The sequence below is a fragment of the Molossus molossus genome, unplaced genomic scaffold (assembly GCF_014108415.1).
Source record: "Molossus molossus isolate mMolMol1 unplaced genomic scaffold, mMolMol1.p scaffold_m16_p_5, whole genome shotgun sequence".
NCBI lineage: Eukaryota > Metazoa > Chordata > Mammalia > Chiroptera > Molossidae > Molossus > Molossus molossus.
In genome coordinates, this window is record NW_023425388.1 from 26,327,422 (window position 1) to 26,342,631 (window position 15,210).

General features: G+C 39.3%; 1 protein-coding gene across 1 annotated transcript in view; it reads left to right on the forward strand.

Annotated features, from left to right (window-relative positions):
- Positions 1 to 2,136: 2,136 nt before the first annotated feature.
- LOC118617097 (TCDD inducible poly(ADP-ribose) polymerase) overlaps positions 2,137 to 15,210 on the forward strand; it is a 32,023-nt gene continuing 18,949 nt past the window's right edge. Inside the window, exons 1-2 of the mRNA XM_036242684.1 lie at positions 2,137 to 2,347; positions 5,317 to 6,274. Of these exons, the coding sequence (XP_036098577.1) occupies positions 5,358 to 6,274 (917 nt within the window). The 5' untranslated portion in view covers positions 2,137 to 2,347; positions 5,317 to 5,357. The remainder of the gene's footprint in view (positions 2,348 to 5,316; positions 6,275 to 15,210) is intronic.

A 15,210-nucleotide genomic window follows, 5' to 3' on the forward strand; every position in this document is an offset into this window, starting at 1 on the left:
AAATTTTGAGTTCAGGACCTAAGAAGGAAAGATTTTAAGTTAGAATTCCAAAGAACTACACCTTAGAAGTAACTTCTAATAACCCCTGATTAGATTAAGGTGATCTGTCCTTAACCTAAATGGCCCCCAATGAACTTCACCTCCTAATATTCATGGCCTCTTGCCATAGACTCTGCTCTTGGTTGTGTGACTTGCTTTGGCCATTGACATTAGTAAGCAAAGGCTTGCACACTGGGGCTTGTCCTCTTGGAATGCTCCTTCTTGGAACCCTGGAATTATCATGCTGTGAGGAAGCTCAAGTTAACCACATGGAGAAGTCACACAGAGAAAAACCAGGGAATCTAGCCAACAGCCCAAGACATATGGCCTTAGTTGAGCCAGGCCCCAGCCATCTGATCCACCCCAACTGAGACATCATGGAACAGATGTACATCATGCACTAACTGAATTCTTGAGCCAGAGAATCTGGACTCTTGAGCAAATAAGAGTTGTTTTGAGTCATTATGTTTTGAGATGGTTAGTACACAGCAATAAATAACTGAAACATTACTAAAAGAATAAACAATGTACAGAAAACAATCTTTGTTGGGAAAAATACAATTAAAATACATAATCTGAAGGAAGGCATGAAAAGAAAGAAAACAGAACAGATGATAAGATAAATAAAAGCAAACAGTAAGATTGATTTAAACTCAGATACTTACTTCTAGGCAATTCCATGTATGAGTAGACATAGACGAAGATTTTGTCTCAATACAGTTTCTAAGCCAGAAAATTCATCTCTTTATTTGCCTCTGTATCCTGTCCATATCATTTCCACCTTAGTTTAATGGCCCTGCCTTGTTGCAATGACAAATAGGCCTGCTAGGGAGATATTATTCTTTGCTAAAAAAAATAGTAATAATAAAAAACCTATTCTTTGCTGAATAGATTTAGAAGAGTAGTTATCACGCAGTCTGATTTAGAAGAGTTTAAGAAAGGCTTGGAACCATACGTCTATTACTACTACCTCTCAGCTCCTATTTTTATAGGCTTCCATGTCTGTTAAGGTAATAGTTGGCTTATCAACCCAAATTATGGAATTAAATGAGTTTGTATTTCAGGCCACAGGCAGACAGCATTTTTTTGCAAGCTGTATGGTGCTCTCTCTCTGCCAGCTGTTGGGGATAAAGCCATAATTAACTTTCTTTTCTTTTGATCAGGGCCTTTCCCCCCATATATAGTGATTATATGAATTTTACGTGTTTCATCCTCCACCACTGAAAAGCTATTAAACATACGGACTTACCATAAAGGGATTTTACAATTCAGAAAATATGGCAAATTCTCACGGGGTGTATATTTTAGAGGTGAGTATGTGGTGCTTTGCATGCTGCATTGTGGGGGTCTGGGCTGATCAGGACTGTAGCCTAAGCCTCGCACACGCCTGGCACGTAATACGCGCTCGACAAATATTGAGTCAATAAATCACTACGGTCTGTGGGCTTTAAAACATATCTGTAGGCGCTTTTGTCATCGATACCCTAAAACTAGGTTTGCCCTGAAAGAGGAACGCCTGCGACCCCGCTGGGCAGGCGACTAGCCCCGGTGCGCTGCCCGGCCGGACTGTTCGGTACGGGGCGGGCGACCCCGTCTGGCCGCAGCGGCCGAAGCAGCAGTTTGCTTCCTCTAGGGGTTCGGCGGCGTCAGGGGCAGAAGGCGTCTGGCAAGGAGGTAAATAAACAAAGCCAGCCGCACAGAAACGGGTCGTTCCGTTTCACATCCTCCTTTGGATGCCTGGGATTTCTCGGAACAAAGTGACCCTCCATCTACCCGCAGGCAGGTGGAGCCCGCCCCACGGGGAGCGGAACTCTTTCCTTCACCGCCGCGCGCTCCCTGAAGCGCGTAGACGAGGTCTCTCCGGGCCCCAGCCGGCCCGTGAAAGGACACGCCCCCTCGCGGGAGCCCGCGCCGCCGCACGCACACCCCGCGCGCCTTCTCGTGAGCGCGCACGCGGGGCGGGGCTCCTTCCCGGCACCCAGTGAGCGCCTGGCCCCCTCACCCCACCCCCCTCACCCCGCCGCCCAGGCTCCGCCTCCGTGGCCGGGCTGTCGAGAGCAGGCGACCGGAAGCCACTTTAAAGCAGAGCTCGAGGTGACAGGCGAGAGACCTGGGTCGGGAGTGCCGTCGCGGTTTTCTGCGCTCGCGGCGGCGGAATGGCCCGTGCGCCGTTCACCGCGTCTCCAGCCTGCGACCCCTAGGAACCCGAGCCTGCCCTCGGCGCCGACCCCCCGTGCGGACGCTGCCCGCGAATCGGCAGCGCCGCAGCTCGGCTCCTGCGGTCGGTTCTCTCAGGCTGCGGGTTCAGGTAAAGGGCTCCGGGGCAGCGCAGAGGAGCGGGCAAGGGACCCCGGCGGGGATGGCGGGCGAGGAGAGGGGCGCCAGCCTCGCAGCGACTCTCACGGATCAGGGCGATTGATACTTAGGTTGTGCTTTTTTGGACCGAGTTCACTCGGATCCCGTCAGCATCGAGATGGAATTGGTTTACACTTCTTAGTCACTTGGGGGCCTCCGGCAGGTGTGTAAATCAGAGTAAGACACTGAAGGGTGTAGTCGGGGTCGCCTCCCCGGCACCCCTGGGTCAGCGGGGGGGAGCGTCCGCGCGGCCTCCCCGCGGGGCACTTCGCAGCCCGAGGGGCAGGCTCGGCGGCTCGGGGAGCCTTCCGGCCGCAGGCAGAAGTTTGCAGGCTGTTTTCAGATTAACTTTGGAGGCGCAGGAGTCTTCGCCCTCCCTCCGCGAAAAGCCGCATTGCCCGGCGCTCTGCGGGTCGCTCGCGGGACGATCTCCCGGGAAGGTCGGCTAGGAGGTGAAGAGCTTAACTGGAAGGCGCCGTGGGGGGCTTCTGGGCGGGAGGCGCTCGCGGCGGAGGCTGGACCGAGGGTTTGGGGGGCGCCTGCCGAGAGGAAGGCGGTGGGGCGAGATGCTCGGAACTCCCGGGCCGAAGTGGCCGAGCCTGGCGGCGTCTCAGCTGCGCTGCGCGGCGCCCAGTCGGTGCGGCCGCGGGTGCGGAGCCGCGCTAACCGCCGCGGCCCCAGGAGGCGTCGCTCGGACCCGGGTCGGCGCCGGGGTGTCGGGCGGCGGCGGTTTCCGTGGACCGGGCTCTGAGCCGGAGAAGCCGGGGCATCACGAGGGGAGAGGTGGAGCGGTAGGTGGCCCGCTGCGGGGGGCCCGAGGAAGCGTCCTTCCAATTCTTTATTTTTTGTTATGCAAACTAATTGAGGAACTAGGTTCTGTTGACTTCCCCACTCCAGCCACTCCTCCCGTTCGCGGTCTCCTCTCAGTTTTATTTCCGAGGGTGACAGGACAATGACGGGAAAAGTTGTACTGTGTGTGTCAAGATTGGTTTAGGGTCTGTTTTGCCTCGATGGGGGTGGGGTGGTGTGTGTGTGTGTGTGCGTGCGTGCGCGCGGGCGCGTGTGTGCTCGCGGAGGATGGCACAGGCCGGTTTGGTATGGTGGAGAAGGGAATACCATAATCTGTGCCAATTGTGCCTTGAGGCAAGAGCACTGAATGATGAATAATAACGCCTGGCTTGGCCGCTTTCCAGTTGATTTATGTCTTCTGTCAAGTCCCTCCTTCGGGAAGCTTTCCCTAACAATGGCAGCTCACACTGAACTCGTTTTCTACCTTTTCCTTTTGTGCTTACCGAGGAGGCTAACACCTTGTAGGTTGTTTTTTAAAATTATTTTTCGGAGTTGGATCATTATGCGCTTCTTACATATGCAGATTCAATGATCTCTCCAATTAGGTCTTTAATATTAACTTTCTGGGGACTCAGTTTTATTATTTTGTTATTGTTGACCCATAAAAACTAATAGAACGTGGCACTTAATAGGTTATTTTTCTTCAGTAATTCAGCCAAAAAATGTCGAGGAGTACCCACTGTTTGCATTGTGTTAGGCACTGTAATGGGCACCTGGGATGCATACTTGATGAAGTCATGGGCCCTTGCATCAAATATCTCTTTCAGTCTATTGGATAAGAGAGAAGAGTATTAATTGCTCATCACCAACCCTTTCCCACCTGGCACAATGCTCAATAAATGTTTTCAGAATTAGTTAATGAGTGCTAGATTATGGAGAAGATATTTGTCATTTTACAAAGTTTCCTTTGCTTTATACTTTTGTTCACTGTCATTTTACAAAGTTTTCTTTGCTTTATTCTTTGTTCCAGCTTTCTTCAAGGGGTCTGATTCCTTGAAGAAAGCACTTTTATTCTCTTTCAATAGTTCATAAGAAATCTAAAAATGTGGCTTGTGTTTTATATTCTTGTGTTATTTTCTACAATATGCCTTCACTTAACCTTTAAAAAATATACACGTGTGTAACTTTGAACACAAGGACAAGGAGGCTCTTTCTGTATTATGAAGTTGTTTGGTTTCTAAAACAGTGTGCTGTGGTTGTTGCTGATGTAGCTTCTGTTGCTAAACAAGCCCTGGTATTCCTCCTCCAGCAGTGGTAATGTTTTTGGAATTGCAAAAGTAGACCCTTTTAACATCTGTGGGGTTTGTGTTGAAACTTTCTGAATACAGCAGGTTGTCAAAAACATTGTTTGTTGTGTGAACTTAACTCTTGTTTATAACAATTAGCCTATGGTAAAGTTGGTTTCGTTATACTGTAGTTGTTTCCCTTAAAGTCACAGATGACCTTAAGTAAGAACTTAACTGAGTAGAAATGATTCAACAGGCTCCTGGCTTTCTCCCATATAATATTTAAATTGAAAGCCCCTGTTTCCTGAGTATGTCCTCACATCTCAGATTTACTCACTATTTAACTTTGAAGTTTATCCTTCATTTGATGAACTATTTTTTTTTTTTAACAAAGAAACAGTTTTGTCACCTTATGAGAAAGTAGGTGTATAAACAATTGTGAAAAGAGCCACAAAGCAGTGAAGATGTGGTTTCCCTGTTGTCATCAGTTAGACACACTTATTTCTACCCCTCTACCCCCCACTCCATCCTAGACTTAAAGTAAAAATTCATACCCCAGAAGAATTACAAATGGTTGTATATTAAGTCCACAAATTAACTTCAATAACTTATTGGAAAATATTGTCTGTCTTTTACCTTTACCTTCTGTGGGCCTTTGAATAGCCTTGGCTGCTTTGGAACCTTAATTTCTCAATAAAATTTAAAATTGACCCATAAAGATGAAATATAATGTAAGGGGAGTGATTTCAGGGATGTCGTCACAGACTAAAACAAAACATTTTGATGAATGAGTGGTACCCAGTTGTTATCAGCCTGTAAGTGATCATCATCTTTCCTTTCCTGGTAGGCTTTTTAGACTCTGAGGAGCAATTGGAACTAATCCACATTATGGAAATGGAAACCACCGAACCTGAGCCAGACTGTGTAGTGCAGCCTCCCTCTCCTCCTGATGACTTTCCATGCCAAATGAGACTCTCTGAGAAGATCACTCCACTGAAGACTTGTTTTAAGAAAAAGGATCAGAAGAGATTGGGAACCGGAACCCTGAGGTCTTTGAGGCCAATATTAAACACTTTGCTAGAATCTGGCTCACTTGGTGGGGTTTTTAGATCCAGAAACCAGAATGCAGATGAAAGCAGTTTACATGAACCTGTGGTGAAAAAACCCCTAGAAATCAACCCATCGTGTCCACCAGCAGAAAACAGTATGTCTGTCCTGATTCCTGAGGGGACAAATGTTGGGGACCAAATACCAGAAGCTCGTCCTTCCTCTGATGCTCCAGAACAAGTGGTCCCAATTCAGGACCACGGCTTTCCACCAGAAACCATCAGTGGGAATGTGGCAGATTCTACAACAGGGCACTTCCAGTCTGCCCTTTTGCACCCAGTTTCAAGTGATGTTCCTGTTAGTCCTGACTGCGTGGACAAAGTCATGGATTATGTTCCAGGGGTTTTCCAAGACAACAGTTTTACAATCCAGTACATTTTGGACACCAGTGATAAGTTGAACACCGAGCTCTTTCAGGACAAAAGTGAGGAGGCTTCCCTTGACCTTGTATTTGAGTTGGTGAACCAGCTACAGTACCACACTCACCAAGAGAATGAAATTGAAATTTGCATGGACTTTTTGCAAGGCATGTGTATTTATGGCAGGGATTGTTTGAAGCACCACACGGTCTTGCCTTATCATTGGCAGATCAAGAGGACAACTACCCAAAAGTGGCAGAGTGTATCCAATGATTCCCAGGAGCACTTGGAAAGATTTTACTGTAACCCGGAGAATGATAGGATGAGAATGAAGTATGGGTATGTATTTATAACTTCTTCTAAGCTGTTGTTAAATACTATAGAGAAGGTAAATAAATTAAAAGCTTAATAGGGTGGTTTCTTTTAGTAGTAATCTAACAGGTTTTATTCTTTTTTCCACTGTTACTGTTCTAGCTTGTATGTTATGCTGATTTTTCATGGTGGTTGAATGCAGGCTATTTAACCAGACAATAAAGTTTTTCTGATTTGAACAATTCAAATGTTACTCTGTGCAGTATGTATATGACTGAGAAGTTGCATGTATATTGAATGTTGTAAATAAAATACAATTTTAATCACACAGGAGAACTTGAAAGAAAATCCATGGTAAGTCTTGTAAATAATGAATACCTAATATACTGAATTTTAAAGTTTTGCATATTGAGTAGCTGCTGCTTTTTAAAGGAAAATAGTATTGTTTGAAGACTTTTGTGGCCCTCTTGATTTTGAATGGTACAAACAATTTTTTGTGAACGATTCAGAAGTTCCTCCCAGATTTATGAATCGTAGCTAAACATGTTAAATCTTTTTTTGGAGAGGGGGGTTAGGGAGGTCTTTAAAGCTTTTTGACATTAAGTTTATCATTCTATTTATTTTATAGATAAAATAAATTTTCCTACAGTTCAGAGTATTTTTTTTAAACCTGAGTCTTTTAACAGGGTATGTTTGTGTTAATGGTATGTTTGTTTTTTATTTACATAAAAACAGTTATCTCATGTTTTTGTGTGCAAGATATGTATATAAATAATTCAACTCTTGGTGTGGATGTCTAAGCAATATTCACTGATAGGGAACTGAAATTTCCACATCTGAATTCTTTAACTGAACTTTTTAAGTAAAGAAGAAAATGATAGTTGTCACATGTAAAGTTGCTAGTGCAAAAATGGCTATATAATAACATTAACCTTTATATTTCTAAGTTGTTTCTCCTATAGTATGGAAGAAATTAAAATGTGTAATGTTAATAGTTATTTGCGTATGACCAAGAGTAAGTATTTAAATTACTTAGGGGGAAAAGAGCACTTCTATTCATGGTACCTGATTTGGGAGACCATGAGGGTATCCTGACTGCTTCACAGATAATGCATGACCTGATGTGTGTATTGCTGAGAGGCATGACCCATTGGGGGGGTGGGGAGGGACGGGACACTACCCTGAGTATCCTAACCCAGAAGTCCAGGAGAAAAACTTCCTTGAGAGTCATCTTTGTTCACAGATAAGTTGGGTTACTCTCTTCAGGTGTCTCAAGAGTCAACGAGCAAATGGTGGCAGTAAACCCACGTCCAAATTATTTAATTCTGTTAGTCTTGATGTTCACCTTCTGTCTGTGTTCTAACATATTGCCAAAGCATTGCTGGCATTGTGGAAACTTGGTCTTTTTTTAAAAACTGCTCTTCTTCCCATTTAGTATTAAGTAAGTGGTTTCTTTTTAATATTTCAGATATATAGTACACAGTTCTGTGTCTTTTCAGCAATTCAGTTATGAGACTAGAACTTTGTATCTTCTAAGATGCATCTAAAGGGATGTATGGAAAAGACGAGAAAAAATATAAGGGCCCAAGTTTAAAGGCATTATTATATAGAAGACTCTTTGGGATAAAAGAAAGATTATATCAAGAATGTAGTTTTTCTGATCATAAATGTATTATCTTGATAATAGATTGCATCCAAGATTCTATTTTGCTTGGGTAGTGAAATTCTTAAATCCTGTAATAAAACTAAGTACTTTTAACTTATTTTTTTAAAGCCATTATTGGAAGACAACAATGTTTTCCATTCTCTTAAAAATCTTTTTAATAAGGTATTGTCCAAAATCCCTGTTGTCCATGAGCTAGCAATTCTAATTGGTATGTCAAGGGTAATTAATTTTATATACTCTCAAAGCCACTCTAATCCTTCCATCTCCAGATTGCAAAACTGCAGAATAGTGGCCTCCTACTTCACTCTTACGAAGCACATTTCCTGTCTACTGATTTCTTCAGCATCTTGGTACATTAAGTTTCTATATTTTTGAATTGGTCAGGATCGTTGTCCAACACATTACGTTCTGTTATTACAAGCAAGGCAAGACGGGTATTTTGATGGAGAGAATCCAAGAACTCTTAGGTCAGCAGTGTATTGGGTTTTTGTCCTTTGGTAAAATTACTTTGCTGAAGAATAGACATAGATATTGTTGGGTCAATTATAAAGTAGTTGCAGTGAGTGCTTGATTTCCAAATCAGTTTTATTGAAGTAATGTTTATTTGACACTTGAGAGGAAAGGTATGAGTAAATTATTATTGTAATTACTATTGCTGCTAATACATTGTTAATAATGGTAGTAAGTTCTGCCCTGACAAAAATAGCAAAGTATTAAGTTAATTATTAGTAAAGTGAAGGTTCTCCATGGACTACAGTAAGAAATGTTATAAGATTGTAGATAGCTAAGTGTCAAAAATTAGGCTTTTGGGAAGTTGACCTGTGGTCATTGCAACCTGGTTTTCCTTGTATTCCAAAGCGATGTTGTGTTTCCTGGCAACAAGATGCAGATAACGGCATGTTGAGCCTTGCTGAGAGATTCACAAACAAGCTGGAGCAGCCCAGGTTCACATGGTTACCACATTATTTGGCTAAAGCTATTAATCTCTGTGGTCAGGCCTGTAAAGCTGGTCGATCTGTGCAGATTGCACATAACCAGGAAGTGTGTGTTCAGCTGTGTATATGTCCAAGTCAGACCCCAACAGTCTTTGGATTCAGAAATAATGAACGACAGTTGTTTATCTCACTTGTGTTCAGTATTTTATATGACTTGGTCAATCATTATTACATATGAATACATAATACTTCATTGTGGGGAACTTGGGGAGAGTTCATAGTTCTTGGTCTGCTATGCAGATAAAATTCTTTGTTTTGCAAATGTATTAGATTTAACAGCTAAATTAATCCAAATTAGATTTGCAAGGTTTATTTTACTCTGAAGAATGAAACTAGAAAGGAAGTTGAGTTAGATAAGTTCACAGGTCCCTTCTACTTCTTTAATCAAGATGCTTAGATACTAAAAACACATTTAAAAAGAATTTCAATAATAAATGCTTATTTGGTTCATTTTAGTAAAATTAATTATTTTCCAATTTTGCATTCACCCCAAATTATGATATAATCCTACGTTTCCGCCACATTCTGCTTTTGTACATCTGCAGATGTTCATTGCCAACATCAACTGGAAACTAGTTGTATGTATGAACTCCCTGTATTTACATGCTGAGGCTTCTTTTGCACATGGGATGGGCTTTGGAGAATTTCCAAATTCCAAATATGTAGTTAAGAAAACAACATTGAATGTTATGTTTTCAATTAAGAAAACATAGTCTCTGACAGTTTAGGCACTCATCCTTTTTATAAAATGATACTAAATGGCAGGTCTAAGCAGTTTTAAGAGTCTCACTAACTGTAGAATACTATTGAGGATAATTGAAATTGTGTAGGATGTGCAAATCTCCCATTAGCAACTAAGATTGCCATTGGTTTTCACATTATATCCATTTTAAAGTGTGCCAGAAGTCTTATAGTTATTATCAACCATAAAGAAGAGGCACTCTGTAAACCTCAATTTGGAGTTAATCTGTAGGTGAAAATATAACCAGTAATTATTTCTAATTCTGAAATTTCAGAAGGAGAGTGGGAGGGTGAAGTAGAAAGTTGCAAACCCTGACTCCAGGGTTAATTTTTCTCAGGACAGTGTTCTTTCTCCTCTTTTGGAATTAGTTCTGAAATACATTTCACTTGATATGGCTTACACTTAGAGTGTTGTTATAGTCTTGGTTTTGAGTGATTTCAATTGCTTAATTGCTCTTAGAAGTATTTTTTTTTTAATCTGTCCAAAGGATAATAAAGATGACTTAACTGGAACTCTGAATGAAAACAGGAGAATTGCATGTAAATAATAAAGAGCATATGCTGTTCTTTCCTATATGACTTGCAGAGTGGGTTATCTTAAATAGAATAAGCTCCTGACTGAACTCTACTGGAATAGTTAAATTAGCCAAGTTAGCACTGGCCTGCACAGCTGTGATGATGTATGAACTAACTCATTATGTGTTACTGATAATACTGGAGAGATGAGAACAGCTGAAACTTACTATGCCTTGTGACTTTTTGGTATTTCTTGAATATACACAGCTGGATGAGTTTGAATTTATTTAAAAAATTCCTGCCCAAGAGAAAGAGAGAGCTCCATAAGCAGTAACTGTATTTGAAGTGACTTTCAAAATGTGTGTCTTGTGCTTTAGGATAAAGCAACCCAATGAATTATTTTTTGTATCTCTTTATGATGCTATTTACATATGAAATAAAACTAATTGGTTTCTTTCTGTACTAATCCAGAGGAGTTACTGGGTCTGTGGAGCTATCACAGGAATCAGTAGCAGTCATTCATTTCTTTCTTTTCTGTTTTGTTTTGTTTTTTAAATCAATAAGCAGACTAGACTTTTTGAAGCAGCTGTCACCTGGTTTCAGGTTGGGGGTTAGTCTGTTCCTAACATTTTTATGGTAATGAAAATGAACTTTGCAAAAAGCAAAGACAGTTGGAGTAAATAGCTTATAAGGTTATCTGGCAGTCCCTAACGATACATAATATATTATGTATTTTCTTATTGAGTTGACTGTAAAGCTTTTACTTTTTACTGTAAATAAATGGGGAAAAGTACGTAATAACTCCAACATGTAAAACTTCATTCTGCTTGTGTAGACATGCAAAAAATGCAACTTTTGACTGATTAACTCTATTGTATCCCTGTAAATCTATTTTCTATTATTACACTAGAATTTCTAGATTCTAGATTTGCATTCTACCATAAAACAAAGTAAATTCATAAATTACATCTGTGCATCTCTGATCTTAGTCAGTGATTCTTAGTTTTATATTAGGTTTGGGGGCTATTTCTAAAGGGTAAAGCAGTATGTTGCCCATGCAGACTCTGCCTACTCAAGGAATGCTACTAAAATCCAGCCATTTGAGATTATAACTGTTTTCCTGTGGCATTTCTTACTACTTATTCCATGATTTGAGATAACTGGATTCTGCATCCTTTGTCTGATGGTAATAATTTTGATCACATTTAAATTAGGACCTCAGATTCTCTTCACCTAGGTCAGCAACCTTCAATAATACCAGTGTCTTGTTTGTGAGTTGCAGTTGCCTCTTTTTGTGGAAAGAAAACTTAAGTATATGTGCTTATGTCATTTTTGCAAAGGAAAAATATATATTTTTTGAGTTACAAGATGACTCTTGATTACTTTGACCCAACTTTCTATAAGGCTGGTAAGTTTTTCCAGAAACTCTCTTTGTTAAAAGCAGTAGAGTTTCTCTTCTAAAATAAATCTGGGAGGTTTAAACTAAAGTGAATATGAGTGATTTTCTATCATTGGGAGACACCAGAATGCTGAGGGTTGTCATTTTCTGTTTCATCTGGGTTTGATATTGTTAGATAATAGCTTAAGATCTTGGGTTGAACTGTACTTTGTAACACCATAAACACTATACAAAGGAATAAAATACTTCTATAGTTCACCATTTCTAGCTATAGGAGCAAACAAGTCACATTTTAGATATGAAGGAACTTGTTTAACAAAATCAAGATTATTCATGGTAGTGCTTTCAAGGGACCAAGAATTATACTACACAAACTCACCTCTATTTAAAATCTCTGTGTTAAAACTAATCCAACCCACTATCTGACACATTAATTGAAAGTCTTTAATTTCCAGTGTAGAGTAATTACTTGTTAATAGGGGAATTTGAAGTTACAAGGGATAGTTCTGAAATAACATTTTGAAATTTTTGAAAATAAAGGATTTTATGTAAAATAGTCTATTTATTCAACTTGGTAGTTTGTAAAGATTTATATTTGATGTGTACAAAAGACAGTGCAAAAAAACAGGCAGTTTTATGCTAAATATAACCAATTCTGTGATTAGGAACTCAAATTTTAGAAGTTGATGATAGTAAGTTTCTAACTCTGAAATTTCCAATTTTCCTTGCTGACCTAGTCAGTTACTGATAGTAAGACAAGCATAGAAGGGAGTTAACTAAGCATTCCTGTTTGCAATGTTCATACAGTAAAATATGCCTGTCTCCTCAGTCTTTCTCTGCTATGTGCTGTTTACTTAGTGGTAACACTCACTTGACCAGTAAAGAACCTTTGCATGGTCATCACGATGAAAGGGTAAGCTCATTTGAGAGTGAGAATGCTAGAATGACTTTGTTTCCTTTCACATTCTACAGAAACTAGTGATTTGCGAGTATATGTGCCACAAAATGTTGTGTAAAGAATGTGTTAGAATCCCCTATGACTAAACTGGCTGAGGAATATTTGTTCAGGAAATTTGTATTCTTTATGCAAATGGTGTCATAGTTTCTGAGCATAAGGAAGGATTTGTGAATAGTCTTAATGTTAAAACAGCACTTCTCACAATGATTGGAAAATGTTTCATTTAGGCCACACTTACCGGAATGTCTTTTTATTACATTAATCTTACTTTTCTTTTTGGATTAAGACATTTTTAAACTGTCCCTTCTCGTTTGACACACAGCCAAAGACTTTGGGTGACCTTCTTTGCTCTAAATTTTACCAGCACTGAATAGTCAGTGAAAAAGGCCAGGGGTAGGGAGCCCAAGGGTGAATTTTGCTTGCAGTAGTGCATGTCCTCTCAGAATCTTGCCTGCACCCTGTGATCTTCACAGCTCATGCTGCTGATCAGGGCATAGAGAGGGCAAATGGCAAAAAATACTCTAAATAATTTCCTGCTGTGGTTGGTCTTTGGTTTCTGACTGTCACCTGGCTTCTCTCTTTCATTTCCAGGCATTGAGAGAATAAAAATAAGCACAGGAGAAATACTAGGTTTGCCTTCCAAGTTAATAAAAAAAAAAAAAATGAAAGACACCCTTGAATGGGGTTAGAGTGTGTGAAACAGAAGGAATTTGCTTGCTTGTTTTCTGAGGTTTTTGGATTATTCAAATGTTGTTGTACCTCAGGAGCATTGTGTAAAGTGTTCTACAATTAACTTGCTACTAAAAATTAGTGTAGACTCCCTTAAGTTTGATAAAATTGAATCTGTTAGAACAACTTGGCTTTGTAGAATTCCTCCCGTCTAGAAAAAGTTGACTGACTTAAGACTACTGAAAGGTTTTGTGGTTATAGTTTACAAAATCTAGACAATAAAAATAAAAATCTCTTGATATGTTTTTTATAGGAAGTCTTTTTTTTCCTTTCAGAAATTTAGTTTAAAAACTCTCAGCATGTGATAAATTTGCTATGTACTAGTTTGTATACATTCAAATCTCTAGTGCTGAAAGAGTTTCTCACTTATCTTTGGGTTCTTATATAAGCCGTCAGTGATTATATTTTTAATTTGTTAATTTATCAATTAGTTTTCTGTAGTAATTGGGGAAAAATACAAGGCTAAACTGAGAAAGTTTTAAATAAAAACCTTTTTAAAAATTACATTTTAAAAATTAGCCAAGAAATAAGTTGCTAATAGAGTATATCTTACTAGGAGTTATTGGAGGGTATATTTTATGATAATTATAATTAATATTTCATTTATGTATAAGTGAGTTCTGAATTGTTTGAGCTTATTTGAAAACAATTATTTTAAGCAATTTTAGCATTTATATACATCTGATTTTATAATGTGTATGTAGAAAAGTTTTATAAACAAATATATTTCAGCTCTTTCTAAATGCTGTCAAATTCTATATCCATAAAATTGAATTAATCAGTATTTGTGTTTTGAGTACATGGCACATATTTTACTTTGAGGTAAATAAAAAATATCTCAATTTAAAAATATTTCACTTAATAAAGGATATTTTACTCATCTTCATAAAAAGCAACAGCTGCATAATTTAAGGTAGTGCAAGGCATGATACACATTATTTTAATCTATTGTGTGCTTTCTATCTCAGCTTCTTTCAGCAATTACATTTCACTTCCTCATCAGGCTATGGTTGAGAAGTATGTCTCACTTGAGTTACCTTCTAGGAGTCTTAGGACATGTGATTAAACTTGAATAAAAGTTAAAACTGTATGACATTTCTGGTGTCTTCAGGGTGCAGAATTAATCTCATGCCTCTGTAAATAGATAGCAGTGATATCTTCTGAACTCTTAAGTATAGTTTTTATTCATGACAGATTATAGGCTTATCCACATCTTATTAGAAAGTTTTTGTGTATTCTTTGCTTTGATCCAATAGTTTTGTAATACATTTCTTGTCCGCAAGTGGGTATTGTAATTTGCCTTTAGTGTTGCATGAAGGGGATTTCCATGTATGGTATTATTTTTTTAGGGGTTTAAGAAACATTAAATGTTCTCAAATGGCGGTGTCTTAGTACAGTTTTTTTTAATAATAAACTGTGTTATGTGTTTATTTAGTTCCCCACATTCTTTTAGAGACTATATAATTACAAAAGCTTAAAAACAGGTCATCCTTTCATTTAGGAAATCTGCCTGCCTTTCATTTTTCTCCTATCTCTTATCCTCCTTATATTTCACTGTGTTTACTTCTAGAATGGCTTTAAGACCACTGATTAGATGTCTAACAATTTGTAAATCAGATATGGGGTTTTGCACACAGGTAAATGTGATTCTAGATTCTACTCACTAACTTGCTTCCTTCTCATTCACATATTTCCAAAATGTCCCAAGAGGGACCAAAGGAGCAGCACATACAGTCAGAATTTTGCCTTATGATGATTCCTTTTTAAGAGTTGATTCTTAAAGTGAGGAATATTTTTATCTACCCAAAAATATTTTGAGGCATTTAAAACCATAAGATAAATCCATGATCCTAGATTAATGTTAACTGTTTTATGGAGTGATCTAAGCCTCAACAATCCTGCCTTGATTAGATCTCCTTAAATATGGACAAATTTAATCCACAGTGAACATTTGATTTG